General features: G+C 40.5%; 1 protein-coding gene across 1 annotated transcript in view; it reads left to right on the top strand.

Annotated features, from left to right (window-relative positions):
• LOC122576319 (acetylcholinesterase-like) overlaps positions 1-18,318 on the top strand; it is a 155,697-nt gene that overhangs the window by 101,267 nt on the left and 36,112 nt on the right. The window contains exon 3 of the mRNA XM_043746463.1: positions 13,094-13,246. Within this exon, the coding sequence (XP_043602398.1) occupies positions 13,094-13,246 (153 nt within the window). The remainder of the gene's footprint in view (positions 1-13,093; positions 13,247-18,318) is intronic.

Genomic DNA, 18,318 nt, shown 5'->3' with positions numbered 1-18,318 from the left:
TTTGCCATAAACTTTTTGTACAGTTTTAATATCTTAGCTTAGGTATTTTAGCTATCTGAAAGGATATAAATTTGCCTGTGGACTATCAAATTACGTGAAGTGCTCGCCAAGGGGTGATTTCCGACTAAAAAAAAAAAAGATTGAAAAGTTGGAAAAAATATAAAAAATGCTTGAAAGATCCTGGATATTTCAGAAAGATATTCTGGATATCTTAGTGTTTCATAATCTGTGACTGAAAAAAGAATTTATAGATCAAAGACAGTATTTCATAAAAAGAGAAAATTCTAGGAAACTGCAGAATCGAGGAAGAAGAAAAACGTGACATATACTTGAGACGTCAAAGAAAACGTTCTAGGTGCTATGTATGTATGCGATGATTTCGAAATGGAAAAATTTCGAGGGTACGAAATATCGAAAAACACCTTGCATTTAAATTCCATCGAGAAGTGACAATTTCAGACGTACATTATACGTACAAGGACCCACCGAATAACAGAAATGGTAAAAGAAAGAAAATTGGATTTCCAGAGCGAAAGAGAGAAAATTGACTGTCGAAAAAGTGAAAAGGAAAAAGGAAAATTGTTTATAAGGACGGGAAAAAAGAAAATTGTTTATAAGGGCCGAAAAAAGGAAGAAACAAAGTAAAAAGGGAAAATTGGTCGTTGAAGCCAAAAGAAGTAAAAGCAAAGGGGACCTTTAAACAAGAAAAGAAAAAAAGAGTTGCCCGTGAAACGTGAAAATAGCAAAAGCGACAAATAGAAAGCAACAGGACAAAAAAGAGACCCTTAAAAATCAAAGAAAACGGTTGAAGGCTTTGAAACCTGATAAAGCCTAGGAAAATCACATTATTATCAAACGAGACAGGAAAATTGATTAGAAAAAGAAGGGGAAGATCCTGAGACGCTCGGTCGCTCGGTAAGAAACAAGATAAAAGTAGTATAACATTACCATTTGAAAGGCCGTGTCTGGGATTGGAAATCGTCGAAACACAATGTCATGTCGTCCCATTTGAGCAAAGTGTTTCCCTAAGTTGCATGCTAGTACCATGCCATTAAGAAACTCGTCGGTATAACGTTTAACAAACAGAAGGAAACTATTCTGAACGATCGTGTTCAGCTCGTGGAAAGCGAGTGGTTCGCGTTGAAACAAAGCGCGTTTCTTCCTACTATGATTCCTGAAGAAGCCTACTTTTCTCGAAAATATGTAAAGAAGAGAAAGTGTAGCGAAGAAACCGGTAACATGTCACCATCGCCAGCGCTTGCTATCTTCAGCGCTAACTTGGCAACTTTAAGGAACAAGAGAAAAATATTTGACGTCTTGCTCGTTCACGGGATACTTGATGACTTAATCACCTGGTCGAACGTTATAGAAAAATTGAAACTTAATGTCTCGTTCGAAAACACACGTCATTCGGAATTGTATATTGTGTTGGCAACTAAGTGATTGCGGATTTTGTCATATCGCCTAATGACAAAATCCGCAATCACTTAGTTGCCAACCCAATACACCTCGTAGATGATATTTGGCTGTAAGTGACAGACATTGAATTTTTTAGAAGAAAGAAAGGAACTTGTCTGACTAGCTTGAAATTATTTCTGAAATTTAATTTATTTTCATTGTTGTAGGATCTGAAGCGTACGATGATCCAAATGTATGGCAAAATATTGTACTTTCTTTAAAAGAATTATATTTGTCGAAAAGCCAGTATGGGCCACCTCTTAGTCGCGGAGAAAATTGAACGTGCCATTCTCTCCAATTAGCGAGCAAGTACCAATCCTTTGTTTTGTCCTCAGGTAACTTGTATAATAAAAAAAACAAGAAATATATTTTTTCAAGATATTCCTTTTACTTTTATTGCAAAGATATATTTTACAATGCTCCGAGCAAGAATTGTATTAAAATTGATGACGTTCAGCGCCCACGTGTTCATCGCTTAATGGCACTTACATCGTTTTATATATATTTATACCACTTTTTAATGCTATTATTAATTATTTACAAATGGAAATTGCTCTGAAATTCTATACTACATTACACGGTAAAAAACCATATTTTTTAATTTTTCCCATTTGCAGTATCGTCCACAGGAAATCTTCGCCCATTGCGAATTGTTTATCATCGAGCGTCGTATGCTCGTACCAAGCGAAATGATAACACGTGCCAATTACGCTCGTGCATCCTACGATCTATTTCATCAGTTTCTACCCCACTTACTAAAACATTAGTACCCACTCTACTATTTTACAGACTATTTTCTATTCGTATACTTTTTATAAATAAATAAATAAATAAGCGAAGAGAAATGGAGAGGCGGAACCGCGGGAGCTTTCACCAAATGCTGGAGATGAAAGTTGGCTTAGATAATTAAACACCAGGAGGCCGAAATTAAAGGACTTCCGGCAACCGTTTGCTAAAAAATTCAAGAATCGAATTATTTGCAATTACTCGAGCGAGAAGCCGCCTTCAAAGCCTTCGTCGAATCGAATAAACTGGCTGTGCGTTTCCAATGCAACGCCGCTAACGAGCTTTCGAAGAAACATGAAGAGAGTTATCACGAAATTAGGAATTCCCTTAATCACAGCGCCACGGTCTTCAACGCGAATTAATTTCCCACCCCCGGAACGCCCCTCCACCCTTTTAATACTAATCTAAAATTCAACAGTAGTCGCAAATAGACGGTTGACCGAGTGATCGTCAAACAGAGGCGGGTCTACTTGCTTCCTGTTAGTCTGCTTGCTTTATAATGGTCTGTTATAATGATCGATGAGCTCGCGACAAGAGTGGTGGTTCGTCAATTTTTGACCTTCTGCCAATTATTATCATTCCCAAACAAGTTTTCTCCGCCTGTGTGTACAGACCGTGACAAAATATGCATTTTCGCGCCAGTTCGTGAAGTAACATGAAACGTAAGTGGGAGTTGACAACTTGAAAAGTGAAACTCGAAGCACGTGCTTGTAAACGAGTATGTTGCATCGCCTCAAGGTCCAGGGTCGACCCTATAAAATCAGCCATTCACTTCATTGTTGCTGTCGTTACTGTCATTGGCGCTGTTTTCACCGACAAGATTTCATCCACAGCGGACGCCACACTACGTCGACTACAGTTTTGGCAACAGCGACCGACGCATAGATGATCGTTCATTTTATATTCAGTTTATATGAAGCTCGGACAGAGTACGGTTTCCAGCGTTATATCAGCTTACGTTTTATCCTTTGCCTGTGTCAGCAACATTGACAGCAGGTGTATACGTCTTGCTGAAATCTAGTCCAAACCAATAGCAATCGAAATGGCAGGTGATTTTCGGCAGAGGCATTTTTCTTGGCATTGGCTTGGTACAGATTTATTCCTGTGGAAAAGCGAGCGTACGTATCTACGTTTGTATGTGGATCTTGTGAATCGGTGCAGACGCATGATACGATCCTGTAACAGTTGGTTAAACGCTGTGTCGATCGATTTTTATCGTCGGTGAGAATCGTGTCGTCGGTGAAATCTAGCGTAAGTGAAGTATGATGTGAGCGAAGTCTGTCGTCGATGGAATCTTGTGGAATCAAGATAATATCGGTCAAACGATACAAATGGACCTCCATTTTGAGCAAGTTGAAAAGTAGACGAAGAGAGGAAAGCAACGATGTTACAGGGTCTTTCAAAATCTTCGAATTTGCTATTATTTGTGACGTTCTCTGGCAACGAGTGAAAAGTAAGCTTATGAAAGTAGGTGGTTTGCGCGTGCTTGAACGATGACAGGTCGCTGATAAGATGAAGAAATTGATAAAAAACGGAATCGATCGGTTTCTGTGCTTCTGAGATGGTGAAATATTTTGCGACAGCCTGTATAGCGATATTTCATTCAATTCATTAAATGGAGGGCCTCGTTAAAAATTTATCGTCGTCTTATTGTAGAGACAGGGCAATCTCGGAACACGCCAGTTCTGTCCATTAATTCGTGCGGCCGGTTTCATTTTGTGATTTCGATTTGTCACGAGCACCGACCTTTCGCCAAACGACACCAGGCTACTTCTCTCTCTAGCCACTCTAGTCCCACGCTGATACGGCTTCTCACTGACACGCATATCGCTCGTTATACCGTCATACCATTCGCTACTCAACGCCAACACGTTGCTCTTCAAGATCTCGATAAACGATTACCCTTTAAATCGCGCCAGCCTACGCCCCCGCACAATTTTTATTTAGACGTGCGCAGATTTCTTCTATAGGAACAATCCACTCGAACGTCCAATTGCGATTTGATGTAGTGCAGGCATGAACGTTTTCACAGTACCATTAATTCTTCCTCTATTTTCTTTTGAATTCCATATGAACACATAGAAATTTGCTTATTAGTCAGCAGCAATTCTAACAGCCTACTTAGTCCATTTAGATAAGATAACTTTGTGGTTCAAATTCTAAACTTGAACCTTTGACTGTAATTTGATCTAGCGCAGGGATGAACGTTTCACAATGCCATTAATTCTTCCTCTATTTTCTCTTGAACCCCATATGAATACATAGAAATTTACTTATTAGTCAGCAGCNAATTCTAACAGCCTACTTAGTCCATTTAGATAAGATATCTTTGTGGTTCAAATTCTAAACTTGAACCTTCGACTGTAATTTGATCTAGCGCAGGGATGAACGTTTCACAGTGCCATTAATTCTTCCTCTATGTTCTCTTGAATCCCATATGAACACATAGAAATTTGCTTATTAGTCAGCAGCAATTCTAACAGCCTACTTAGTCCATTTAGATAAGATAACTTTGTGATTCAAATTTCAAGGTTGAACCTCCCACTGTAATTTGATCTAGCACAGGCTCGAACGTTCTAACGATACCATTAATTCTTCCTCTGTTTTCTTTCAGATCACGTATACCAGTATATACTTATTGACAGATAGAAATTTTCATAGAGACTCTATAGAATCTTAAGAATCTTAAACGTGTACATAATATACGATACAAAAGTCCGTGGTTGAAATTAAAGTTGTACAGTTGTACGCTTCTATAGTTGGTGGAAATAGAATCGGACTTTGCAGACATTTTATTTGGTATCCGAAAGCAACTTGCATAATCCAAATACTTTGCTAACACGAAGACCAAGGACCCCAACCTCTTATGGTTTCTAATGCAAATCCCAAGCGGAGGAACTTTTGTATTGGAATTGATTTGGAAACAATGAACTGCCTAACTTTGGCTATGTGTACGATGCCTGAAACCAATTTGTATAATCCAGATACTCGCGTAATTAGAAATTTGCTCCATTAGGAAACTCGTTAACGTCGTGAAACGCTATTTATTAATGCTAGTAACTGGTAAGTTGGACAAAAACACCTGGAATCTGCAGGTTTCGCGGTATCGACTCTGACAGCACAGCTGTAGCGATCAGGCAAGAAGTTGGACACGACGTGAATCGTGGAAAGAAGCGTATCCAGTCAGACTGAACGAGTCTAGACGCAACTTTGATTGCTGAAAGATTGCTCGCCGGGTCGAGCTAACTTTAATGAAATGAAACTCTAGCTGGTGAAATGCCTTCGCTCTCTATCTTCTGCAGACCAACGAACCAACCTGGACTCGCGTGTAATTAGCTGGTGGTCGCGGTTGGTCCGCGTAACTACAACGTTTCTTCCTGCCATGGAGAGAGCCTCTGTGAGCTACGGGCCATCCTGCAAACATCCTGCACGCGTTTCCCTTTGAGAAAACCACCGGGTGTAATACGTTCCTTGGTGCCTTTTTCTTTTCCAACGTTAAATCACAGCCTGGCTCGCGTCGCCCGGTCATACATTTTAATGGGAAATCTCGTTCAATTACCATACCAACTATATGGCGGCTTCGGTGTCGATTAAAACAGATGCAAATGAACAGGGCCTCCACTATCATTTTCCGAACGATTACCGCAGCTTCGGCTATCCCGTCCGTTAATGAAACCTGTGAATAGACCTAACCCTAACACGCCTCCGCTGCTCCGATTTCCAACCTTTGTTGCGAATATAGCACCTGCAAGAGGCACGGTGAGGTTATGAGGTCAGACGCTGAGGTTTACGCGTTTTGATCCCCAACACTTTGACTTTTACGCTGACTCGTAATGTCCGAACCACCTACCATAGAAGGCTTTCACGTGTATAGTACGTCGCGCGACTAATTATACGCGATGTGAAATACTTTCGCAGATTTTCCGGAAACCTTTCTGCCTGATCAATAACCCGGATATCAAGGACCATGGATGACCGTCTTCTTCATTTTCTCTGCGATATAAATCGACGTTCCGTGTAGCTGTCGAATACCTGTAACAATATTCTTTTTTTATACGGCCATTTGTCAGGGACGGATTAAGGTTTTCCAGAGCATATCGACCCGGTGCAGGTTTTCACAGAGAAACGGAGGAGGTCAGCGTGGCTGTTAAAATTCAACAAATTTACGTAAAATACGAAACGAGATTTACCACACGTTTATTTCGTGATAAGTTGCATTGAAAATTTTCCAGCATGCGTGTTCGCAAGACAGCTTACTTTCTTCATCTTTTTTATCTGTCACTCGTTATATCTGGTCGTGAAATAGAATACACTTTCCTCGAACAGTAAAACCCTCGAGAATATATATATTTTTTTATCTCCAAATTTCGTTCCAAATTCGAATTCGTTCAATCGAGAAGGATATAGCAAAGCAAAAAGAAGGACAACAGATGGTAAAAATATCGTGGCTTTAAAAGTAAAAAGAACTAACAAGCGCAAAATACCCGCTACATAGATTGTTAACGGGAAATGGGGAGAAAAATCGGGTCGACCCGTTTCTGAATCGATTTCGCGACTTTGCTACGCGCGATGAGGCCAGAGGTTGCCCATAAAACCAAAAGTAATTCCATTCGAAGGCCAACAGATTGTTCCAGTTGAAACGTATCTTCATTTATCAGGCTCGGTTCGATCAACGAGTCTCTCGTTCCAGAAGCGTAGCAATTTGTCACCGGCACGTTCTTCCTCGATAAGAACCAGCCTCGCAAATTACGCGAGTCCTGCCGCGGAGATAGCCGCGGCTGCAAGTTCGATTAAAGCGTAGCGATGCACAACTCCGAGACAACGCCATCATATTGCTGGCTCTGTCTTCGGCAAAATCGTTAATTCCAGACCTGTCTACGGTTGCGAGTTTATAATCCGTTGGAAACGATATAACGAGCTCGTTAATAAAAAATATCAAGCCATGAGACTGATCGACACGATGCACGCAACACGTTGTACAAATCATTCGCGAAATGATGTTTGAAATTGAGGGGGTGTCCTGAATTGGAATGTTCTAAAACAGCGTATTTTTGTGATTTTTTTTTAGAAGGGAAAGAGAAAAATGGTTATTGAATTTTGGGCTATGGTTTTATATATATTTAACGAATATAAAAAAATTTTTTTGAAGTAAAAAAAAAATTGTAACAGATTTCTAAACCCATTTTAATGGGCGTCTTGTCGCTGCAGTCTTCGATCGGCGGGAAACATCCACCTCGTAATTCTTGACTGAAACAAAAAATCAAAAAAGGATTAAATTATTATATATTTTTCTTCTGGGTGAATTAAATATAACAATTATTTAAATAAACTTTTTTTCTGGTAGGTGTGTTATTATTCGAGCACAATCTGCTTTTGCAAATTTAGTTAGTTTTGCGAACTAACTAGCTATATCGAGCGTAACGGAGTAATTTCACGTGAAAAAATAAGTCGAAAGTGTAGAATGGAAATTTGTTTATACGGCGCTTTGTTCTCGTGAAAATTACATTCGAAACTTGTTGAATACTCGTACGTTCGAACCTTTATTTCGTTGAAAATGAGACCTTAAACCAGGTTAAATTACATTTTATTCTACCATTTTCCTCTCTATTTTCGCCATTTCCTTTTCATAGACAATTCTTCCCAAATTAATTATCGTAACTCGTGGATTTGATCCGTTTAAAAAAGACAGTTTCTACTAATCTAACTAGAACATAATCTACTGACATAGATAAATAGAGAGAGAGAGAGAGAGAGAGAGAGCGTATGGTTTTACATTTTTCCCAGAGGAAATTTTCTAATCAGATTCGAATTTATATTTGCAACTTACTCGATTCCATCTATCCCGATCACGAACAAAGTGCAGTCCATACAGAGCGACCAGAATGTGTCCTCCAGGGTTTCCTTGATAATGCAAAAGGATCCGCCGATTTTGCCACTGGTTGGTTCTGTTCCAGTGTCGATTCGTTAGGAAGCTCTTGAAATCTCTCCGAGTTCCACCGTCTTGCTCCCAATATCGTTCTCCTTAAGTCTGCGGTCGTCAATTAACGGTGTTCCATTATTCACGAAAATGCCGGTCGATAGTCGTTCCGTAGCGAGTGCTTCGCGAGTTTCCAGTTGCAGTTCCGAGACACGGAAACTTTTCCTTCATCCAAAAACTTCTTCAGGCTACTTTGTAATTCCCCTCATTCGGAGTATATGTTGCCGGCAATGTGTAAAATGTCGATATTTTACATTGTAATACCTAGGAAATGTATAGAACGTGTGTGGTTTTTAGGCAAAATCGTGAAACGTTTGTGTTGTTCTAATATATCGTGTAGTTTTCCTGGGCATCGTACACAGAATTGTCTAAAAGCCGGACACAATCAAATTTTTCAGCCACTTTCGATAGTCGGAGAAAAATATGTTTCGAACGAAAATTGTATCAGCTTTCAGTCGACTACAGATTACGATATTACGAATTTCGAAAAAGGTTTTACTTCGATGGAGAGTTTTCTATTTCTCTTCTTTTTTTCTTTTTTATGAAACAATACACTTTTCTGTACCCTATTCGATGTATTTTTTAATTCTCTAGAAAGAGATATTGAGATATTTGAGTGAAAAAACGATTAGTTTAAAAAAAGAAAGTTCTACGCTGCCTCTCCTTGTAGATTTTTCGTAATTTCTAGAAGTTGCAATAAGAGCTGTCTGCCACAGATCGTGTCTTCCACGTGACTGCTTCTACCACTGATTACTTCTTGGGTTTTATACAATTGGGTTTAATATGGGAAATGTCATAGGTCTCCACGTCTCAGAAAGTTTCCGACAGCTGTCGCCAGTACCATGCGATGCTCGGATGAATCTAACGTCTATTTGATTGGAATTAATGGAACAGTTAAGATTTTGAGCCACTTGTCTCACTTATCTCATCTTCTCTAATGAAACATAAGAAGAACGAACCTTCAAATGTTTGGCTCAATCTGGCGTCTGTTTGATCGGAATTAATAAAATGGACAAAACTTTGGGCTAGTTGTCTCGCCTATCATCTTCACCAATGAAACATGAGAAGGAGCCACCAAATGTCTGGCTCAGTCTGACGTCTATTTGATCTGAATTAATGAAACAGTTAAGATTTTGAGCCAGTTGTTCTACCTATCTCATCTTCTCTAATGAAACATAAGATGGAACCATCAAATGTTTGGCTCAGTCTGACGTCTATTTGATCGGAATTAGTCAAACAGTTAAGATTTTGAGCCAGTTGTTCTACCTATCTCATCTTCTCTAATGAAACATAAGATGGAACCATCAAATGTTTGGCTCAGTCTGACGTCTATTTGATCGGAATTAGTCAAACAGTTAAGATTTTGAGCCAGTTGTTCTACCTATCTCATTTTCTCTAATGAAACATAAGATGGAGCCACCAAATGTTTGGCTCAGTCTGACGTCTATTTGATCTGAATTAATGAAACAGTTAAGATTTTGAGCCAGTTGTTCTACCTATCTCATCTTCTCTAATGAAACATAAGANTGGAACCATCAAATGTTTGGCTCAGTCTGACGTCTATTTTATCGGAATTAGTCAAACAGTTAAGACTTTGAGCCAGTTGTTCTACCTATCTCATTTTCTCTAATGAAACATAAGATGGAGCCACCAAATGTTTGGCTCAGTCTGACGTCTATTTGATCTGAATTAATGAAACAGTTAAGATTTTGAGCCAGTTGTTCTACATATATCATCTTTTCTAATGAAACATAAGATGGAGCCATCAAATGTTTGGCTCAGTCGGACGTCTATTTGATCTGAATTAATGAAACAGTTAAGATTTTGAGCCAGTTGTTCTACATATATCATCTTTTCTAATGAAACATAAGATGGAGCCATCAAATGTTTGGCTCAGTCGGACGTCTGTTTGATCGGAGTTAATAAAATGGACAAAACTTTGGGCTAGTTGTCTCACCTATCTCATCTTCTGTAATGAAACATGAGAAAAACGAACCTTCAAATGTTTGGCTCAGTCTGGCGTCTGTTTGATTGGAATTAATGAAACAGTTAAGACTTTTGAGCCAGTTATCTCGCCTATCTCGTCTTCACCAATAAAACATGAGAAGGAGCCACCAAATGTCTGGCTCAGTCTGGCTCAGTCTGGCGTCTGTTTAATTGGAATTAATGAAACAGTTAGGACTTTTGAGCCAATTGCCTCACCTATCTCATCTTCTCTAATGAAACACGAGAAGAACAAACCTTCAAATGTTTGGCTCAGTCTGGCGTCTGTTTGATTGGAATTAATGAAACAGTTAAGATTTTGAGCCAATTGTCTCACCTACCTCATCTTCTCTACCAAATGTTTTCTTAACAATGTAGGGACGCTTGCTACTTTGCCAGAGTGCTACTATGATACTCCTATGATTTCTTGCAAGTGGTTCGATTGTTTCCAGGTGTTCGATTACGTGTTTCCATAAACACGACGTCCAATATATTCTCTACTATCCCGATGTTTAAGGCACGGGCCTGCTTGATAGTCTTACAGGTAAATCCTGCAGCAGGTGGCAGACGAAATAGAAACTGCAGGTCCTCTTTCCTCTGTCTTTCAAACTTCCTGCAATGCCTACCGTAACGATCGTACAGCAACAGAAAATTTGTCACGATATTGTGTTTTATCAAACCTTCTCATCATTCATAGTGCGTCACGAGCACGAGCTCGCCTATAATCTTTTCGCCAGATTTACCTGTATTATCACACGCGGATTCAATCGATAATCGTCACTCGACCGGAAGTTCACCGGGACGCGATCCATTCGGCAGATGGGGTCACCGCTTTCACGCGAACGACCAACTTTCTCTGCCGTTCTCGGAACAACTTTGAATAATCGCCCGCCTTCAACTTGTCACGCGCTTCCGTCCCCACTTTTACGGAATGCACCCTGCAACAGGTCTGCGATGAAATTCTGCCCTTCGAAAGGTCCGCAACTGCAAATTGCTCGTCGCTCGTATTGTCGACGAACGTACTCGTTCAAGTTGTTTAGACACGGACGAACCTGACAAATTGGAGGAATTTTTTTCAAATGGGTTATGCAAGCTGGACTTAGCTCCGATGTTAAATCCGGCAGCCAACCGTGTACCTTCCGCGCCTCTCTTTTTTTTATTCCTCTCTTAACGCCTCCGTTGAAGAATTTAAAGGCTGCGATAAGCAGAACACGACGATACCTTCCGCTCGTGTTTCTGCAGCTTGAAAGCATAAACGCGCATTTAAACGGCGAACAATTTTCTGATTCTTTACGGCGCAGTGAAATTCACGGTTCCACCTATCGAGCTCCATTTATCACGGTTACACTGCCGCAGTATAAACACCAGGACGATCGATACTCGGCCGATTATTGCTCTCGCTTTCCTGAAAATATAAACTACACCCATTGTTTCAGCCTGTGTTAATTGTTCCAGCCACTTTCGTGAACCTTCCGCTCAGACTGACTGCCATAAACGAACTTTGCTCCCTTGATCATCGACCGAACAAGTTTCTCCTTTCCATTCTACGAGATTATTCTTCTGCTAGCTTCCAAATTTACCTCAACTTTGACGTAGATATTTTTGCAAAATTATCGTCTCACGACGGAGCACACGTTGCCAGGATTTTTCAATTATTCAAAATTTCGGAACTTTGAATTTGATAAAGATGGATTCAGGTGTATGATAAATACAAGTTACACTATGTTATCAGGTAAATATTGTGAAAATAGGTTTGCAGGTGGGAAATTTGTAATATTCTATCGATTCTTCGAAAGCATCGGACAATTTTAGGTAGCCTAGGACCTGGACTAGTTTGAATATTTTACAGAATAATCGAACCTCGATTATCCCCGAGTGTCTTATTAAAAATCTTGCAATTAGATTGCTGACTTGTACACACTTTGAGAAATGAAAGAATGAGATTTTATAAAAATATACAAAATAACCAAGGTACAGTGCTCGTTATAATTCTATGATGTTTAGTAGCTGTAACACTTTTAATTGCTTGTTGGGTAAAATTTTATTCGAATAACAAATTTTATTCGAATAAAGCTACAAAATCGTGTTATATTCGTCACTAATGAGTATCCTATCCAACAACTATATATCCGACTAATAAAATAATTTACTCGACTAAAAAATTATTGCTGTAAGAATTCATCTGAATAAAAATTTAGTCGAATAACTTATTCGAATAAAATTGTACATTATTTATTACATTATTTAATACACATTAATATATATATTTATGTATTTTATCGAGGATAGACATGGTATCGAACCTGAGATACATCTTCAAGCTACGTTGTCCAGTTGTTGTAACATTGACTTCTATAACTAACTTTGTCCAAATGGCTGATTAGAAAATTCATTGTTCCTTGGTAAATTATTCGTTTTGTGTTACTTGTGTACACAGAAATACGCATTTCCATGAATGTAAATATAAAAAACTTCTTAACACTTTACCGACCGATAGCCGATTAATCGGTTTTTATCGCTGACCCTTACCGACCGATGGCCGATTAATCGGTTTTTGTCGCCGACGTTTACCGACCGATGGCCGATTAATCGCTTTTTGTCGCCGACAATCTTTCTCATTATTCGAGCAGTAATTTGTTATTTAGTACTAATGTACCTTGCCCAGTTGCGTCAGTCGCGTTGCTTTGTAAGCTTCCACAGTTTTATACCAATTTGAAAAACTTATCGTTCGCGATGAACGAAAAGAATGATATTGGAGAGCCTAAACCGAAACAAAGCCGGCGCCAGAGAGAATCTGCGCCTGAGCTGCCGGTTGAACCGCTGGCGGTCGGTAAAGTGTTAATAATCGAGGAATCATCGCTACTAACGAACAAACTATTTCTGTTGCAGTACACTAACTGGGAGGACCCGTACAACGGCTACATCTACCAGAAGATGGTGGCGGACGTGGTGGGCGACTACTTCTTCATCTGTCCGTCGATCCACTTTGCCCAACTGTTTGCGGAGCGCGGCATGAAGGTCTACTATTACTTCTTCACTCAAGTAGGTAGCGCTTTTTATGGTCACGTGCGCCTAGACTACGGGAACGTGTCACGTGAAACGCGCGCGATCGATAGGGGACTATTATGTTATAGTCTGACATTTCCACGGGACGATAGTCACGTGGCGACTGACGATAACACGGCTCGTGATTCTTCCCTTTTCTGGTCGTTTGTTGCAACGATCAGGATGGTATCTATCGTCCTGTCCAAGACGAATCGTTGATTGCTTTCAGTGTTTCGAGCATGTCAGACATTCTGTCAGAATGTTGTGGTATAAAAGCTGGAATCTAAATTGCGGAAAGAGAAAGATGTGACAGTACGTTCAAGGCTGGCCAGCCAGTCGATTTAAAAGACAAAGGGATATTAAAATTTGTTCGACAGATTAATAACGTACAGACGTAGTTGTACGAGGAACGTTGGACGAGGCCTGTATAGGCTTGCCAACGCGATAGGAGTCCATAATGGATTGACAAATTTTTAATTGATAAATACTCTTCGCACGACTAATTGTTAAAAACCGACGATTCGTGGAATGAGAGCGAAAGTGGATGAAATTTGTACAACGTACGAGGGTTAGGAACTAACAAGATCATAGCCATTACAATAAATTCAGTACTTCGTACGAGGAATGCATTTTAAATATACAGTCGTTAAAATTTGTCGAGAAAAATAATAATAACTGGAGGATCATAATCGCTGCATATTACGAGGAAATTATGAAAAATTCGCCAGGGTTTGCTCTTACTTTTTTCCACGCTTACACGGTGCGGTGGGTGGCAGAGAAAAACGAGCTGCAACGTCGACGAATGATTGACTAATAACAGCTACTCGACGTAAATTATAGCTACACCAACGTTGCCGATGTATGTTGGGCAAATTTCGTTCGTTTTCCTTCCTTTTAATTCTTTATTTCGTTTTTCCTTTTTCTTCTCTTTCTTTCTTTTTTTTTTTTTTTTTTCGTTATCGATCTACCCGGTTGAAGTTGATCGTGTTCATTTTCTTTCCATGCGAATGCTCCTCTACAAAAAGCGACGCCATTAGAGTGAATAGTATCGAAGACGAGCTCTTAAGAGGCGGCGTTATACTGGAACGAAGGTCGACCAGATATTAGGAAAGGCTACCCTTTCAGATCGGGGACTTTGTCGACTTTATCGCCGCGTTTTATCCTACCCCGCAGTGGTATAAATCAATAATTGAGGCTCTCAAAGGGAGAAACCCACGACGATTCTAGGATCCTTCCAGGTTATTAGATTCTTGTCGTGTGCCTCGCGACTCCGCCACCGTAAGATACCGTAATTTCTTCGTTCCACGTGGTTAAGCTGTTCCACGGACCGCTCCATCCTATCTGGCCTCGAGTTTATCACGAAATTTCTCGATATATATTCCCGCGCTGAAGTTATAAAACAGGGCATATAAGCGAAAGTCGTGAAGACTCTTGAACTTTCATCGCCTCTTTAGCTCGAGAGGACATTAGGGACCCACAATTTATGGATGGTAGAACGGGCCACGTTTACGAGTTCTTCTGAGACACTTGGAAACAGACAAGCTGTGAGCTCTAGGAAGAAATAAATGGAAGCTGCAGGTTTCATCGAATCAAGTTTCCAACCTAAGATCGAAGAAGATGCAAGATCTTAGGTCTAACTTGGATCTAGAGTGAAAAACGAAATTCAAGCCAAATTCAAATCCAAATTCACCTTACAGTTGAAGATTAGACCTAGCTGAGACTTAATTTCAAGTAAAATTCCAGTAGGACTGTATCTTAAGATTGGGGAAAGAATAAACAATAGATCCAACTTGAGATGAGAACCGGGTGAGAACCAAAATTAAACCCAATTCTAAGGTTGACGGAGGAATAAGACTTAGGTTAGAAACTTAGGTCTAATTGTGGCTCAATTTGAAGCAAAAGCAAGCCTAATTCCAAGATGGCAGAAAGAGTACCAGGGTCTAACTGACACGGGTCTGGCTGAAGCTTAACTGGCACAAAACCCTAAAACTCTATGGTTTCAGAGAATTAAGTAACAAGTCCAACTGTATTTTAACTTGAACGTAGTCCGACTCAAATCCTAGCCTAACTGCAAACGGAAGGAATAACCAGTAAGGGAGTAGGGAGTACACGTAATCGAGAGCCAGGTCCTGAACCAGGTCCAGGTGCGATCTAATCCAAACTTAGCCTGAAGCCGTAGAAGTAACTATCCCCCATTTTACTGCATCCTTGTCTCTTCTAAAATTCATGTACAGCCAGCAAACGAAATTGAAAGGCGGCCATCCCATAAAAAACCGCTGAAGCTCCAGGGTGTTTCACTTTCGTATAGAGGCTGGATCCTGGGAGGTTTCTCGCCGCCGACTAACTGGAACGTGAAATGCTTGTAAGCGGAATGCCGAGGCCCAAGTAATTAGCGGAGGAGGTAATTTATCAGGGAGCGTTGGTGGAAGCAAAGGAGGATGTCATTACTCATGCGCGCCCACCGTAATCTTAATAACGGTTTCGCCAGCCAGTTAAAGCAGCCTCCTTTAACTCGCGTTCGTTTTCAGCCTCTCCCTCTCTCTCCCTCTCTCTGTCTCTCTCTTCCGTGGCCTTATTCCACGCGCGTTTTCCCGGAAACTTTCATCCTTTCCATTCGATCCTTAATACCATCTCTTTCTCCCAGGAATGGCACGGTTACCAAGTTAATTGGTCGGTCTACGGTCTCCTAAAGGGTTCAGATCCAGCTGGCTCGATCTTGATTAGAAGGGCAAGACTACAAAAGAACATCCGGTCCCTTCTTGTTCCTTTCGGTTTTCATCCGTTCTCGAATTTCCTTCGGATAAGTTTACTCGCCGGAGGAGCAATAAAAGCGGCAGGAACATGTTCTTCGTGTTTCCAGTTCATCCGGCAGCCGAGGGTGGACACACGGGGGAAAAAATTAAAGATGACTCGGAGAGAGGAGACGCTGGAAAGAAGTCGTAAGTTCCCTTCGGGGCCAGGACGAAACAAGTTCAAAGCCGAGAAGTAGGTCAGAAACGGGTTAACGCTGAGGTGAAAAAGAAATGGGAGGAAATGCACGTCGCTGCAGAGAACACGTGTATAGATATCTGAAACGCTTCCGCCGCGAGGTCGAAACACATTTCGTCCATCAGAGTACGCTGATTTTCTCACACTGCACGCGTCTCGTGACATAAATCCGAAACTTCCTTCCTTATCGACCGGGCATCCTCTGGCTACGTCTATGTTTCTATGGGATTAACTTGGAAAGACCCGGATATTGAAAAAATCAAATCGTTCGTCCAATAATTTGTACACGTCGAGGAAATAATCGCAGCCGGAAATAAACCGACCGATTCGTTAAGCGATGAATCGCGCGACCAATTAGCCAAAGGAATTAATGGAAACGAGGCTCGTGGCTTCTGAAAGACTCCTTTCAGCCCGTGACCCTTTCGGCTCCGCCGAGAATCTTTTCACGCGCTGCTTTTTCTCGCTAAACTTCGTTATCGACCGAGCCGGATCGCGCTCCACGATTTCTCGCGGGGCCATTCATTGGCCACGTTAAAAGCGCGGCTGAAAAGAACGAATCGGACTATCCAATGGTTCCGTGGCTATTGACAGCGCCGAAGAGGAATCGTCCCATGAAAAGAAATCCCGCGGAACCTGCTTGCATCGTGTGAACATTGACTGGCCTGGTTAACCAAACGCCGCTTTTTCGTCGACTGTCTTTCAAACAAATGAGTTTAATTAATTAATGAATTAATCCCCGTTACGCGTAACAACTGTTTCTCAAGCCACCTGTAACGAATCGATTAAAGATCCACACGTCCAAACAGAATATGTCAGTAATTGGTCAGACGAGGACGAGTAGCAAGTGGTAAAGATCAACGATGAATCAGCCACGTTCGAAAGTCACGAATTATTCGGCGAATAGCTCATTCTGCTCATTCGTACGGGTCTTGATCCGCCGCGAAAGATTTTTCCAAGAGATTAAAAAGCAGTTTTATAGAGGTGCAAAGTAGTAAAGTTCAACGATAAGCGAGAGGCGATTAAAAATCGTAAATTTCTCGACGAATATCGAATCTCCTAGGTTCTTAGAAGCTCTTAGAAGCTTTTTATTTATCTCGAATAATTTCTGAAAGGAAGGAAAAGAGAAGAAAACTGTTCGTTGGAATAGCTCATCTCGCGGAGGAATAAAGGGCAGCAGGAGGATTCCAACGCGGCGTGCGGCGAAACGCGGCCAAGTTAATTAAGAAATGTCGTTCGACGGCGTTTATTAAAGCAGCGTAACGAAATTCCTGGCGTCCATCGAGTTCCGTTGAGCATTATCGATCGTCGTGTCATTATGCTCGCCCCTGGGCTTCCCTTTGGTCGATCTTCGGCCCCACCCCGGCCTGTCCTTCCACTGTTGCCTTTGTAATTTTAAGGATCGTTAAAATTAACGACGTTTACCGAACAAAAACGACTGTCATTATGACAACGCCGTGTTCGCAGCTTCCCTCCTTCGAAGCTCGTTTCCCTTTCCAACATAATGTGACGGCAATCTAACAACAGAAATCAAGTTCGATTGTCTCTCTGACCTAGATGCGTACACAGATTTATTGTTATATCGGTGACAGAATATTTTTTTTTTTTTTTGTTAGAAGACAAATATTTGTTATAAAATATAGGAAAATGTAATAGTAGTAGTAGCACAACGTTGTAGCATGTAGTTGGTCTGTCGAAATAAGGTTTGAAACAGTAGCTTTTTACAATTTGTTTCTTAAACTACAATTAGTCTCTTCTTGAAGACTTTAAACAAGAAAGGAATATATTTAACAATTTCAAAATTCAGTAGTATGCTACAAGTTACTTCAGGCAGACGATAAATATTTATCAACATTCGGTTGAATAATTACGTTTCATATTAATAGAAAATCCCATGAAATTGCCAGAAATGATATAATTGTATATGTATTTCTTGGTTGATTAATAACTTTGCCTCGTTGCAACAGACTCGTGAAATTCCAACGAAACAATTTTCTTTCTTCCTTTCGAAAACATTATTCCTCGACTATTACCTTCTGTAACCAATTTTTCCGCCAGTTTTCAAATACCATGGATCGCTGTAA

The sequence above is a fragment of the Bombus pyrosoma genome, linkage group LG16 (genome assembly GCF_014825855.1).
Source record: "Bombus pyrosoma isolate SC7728 linkage group LG16, ASM1482585v1, whole genome shotgun sequence".
NCBI lineage: Eukaryota > Metazoa > Arthropoda > Insecta > Hymenoptera > Apidae > Bombus > Bombus pyrosoma.
This window is presented reverse-complemented; position numbering and strand designations above follow the sequence as displayed.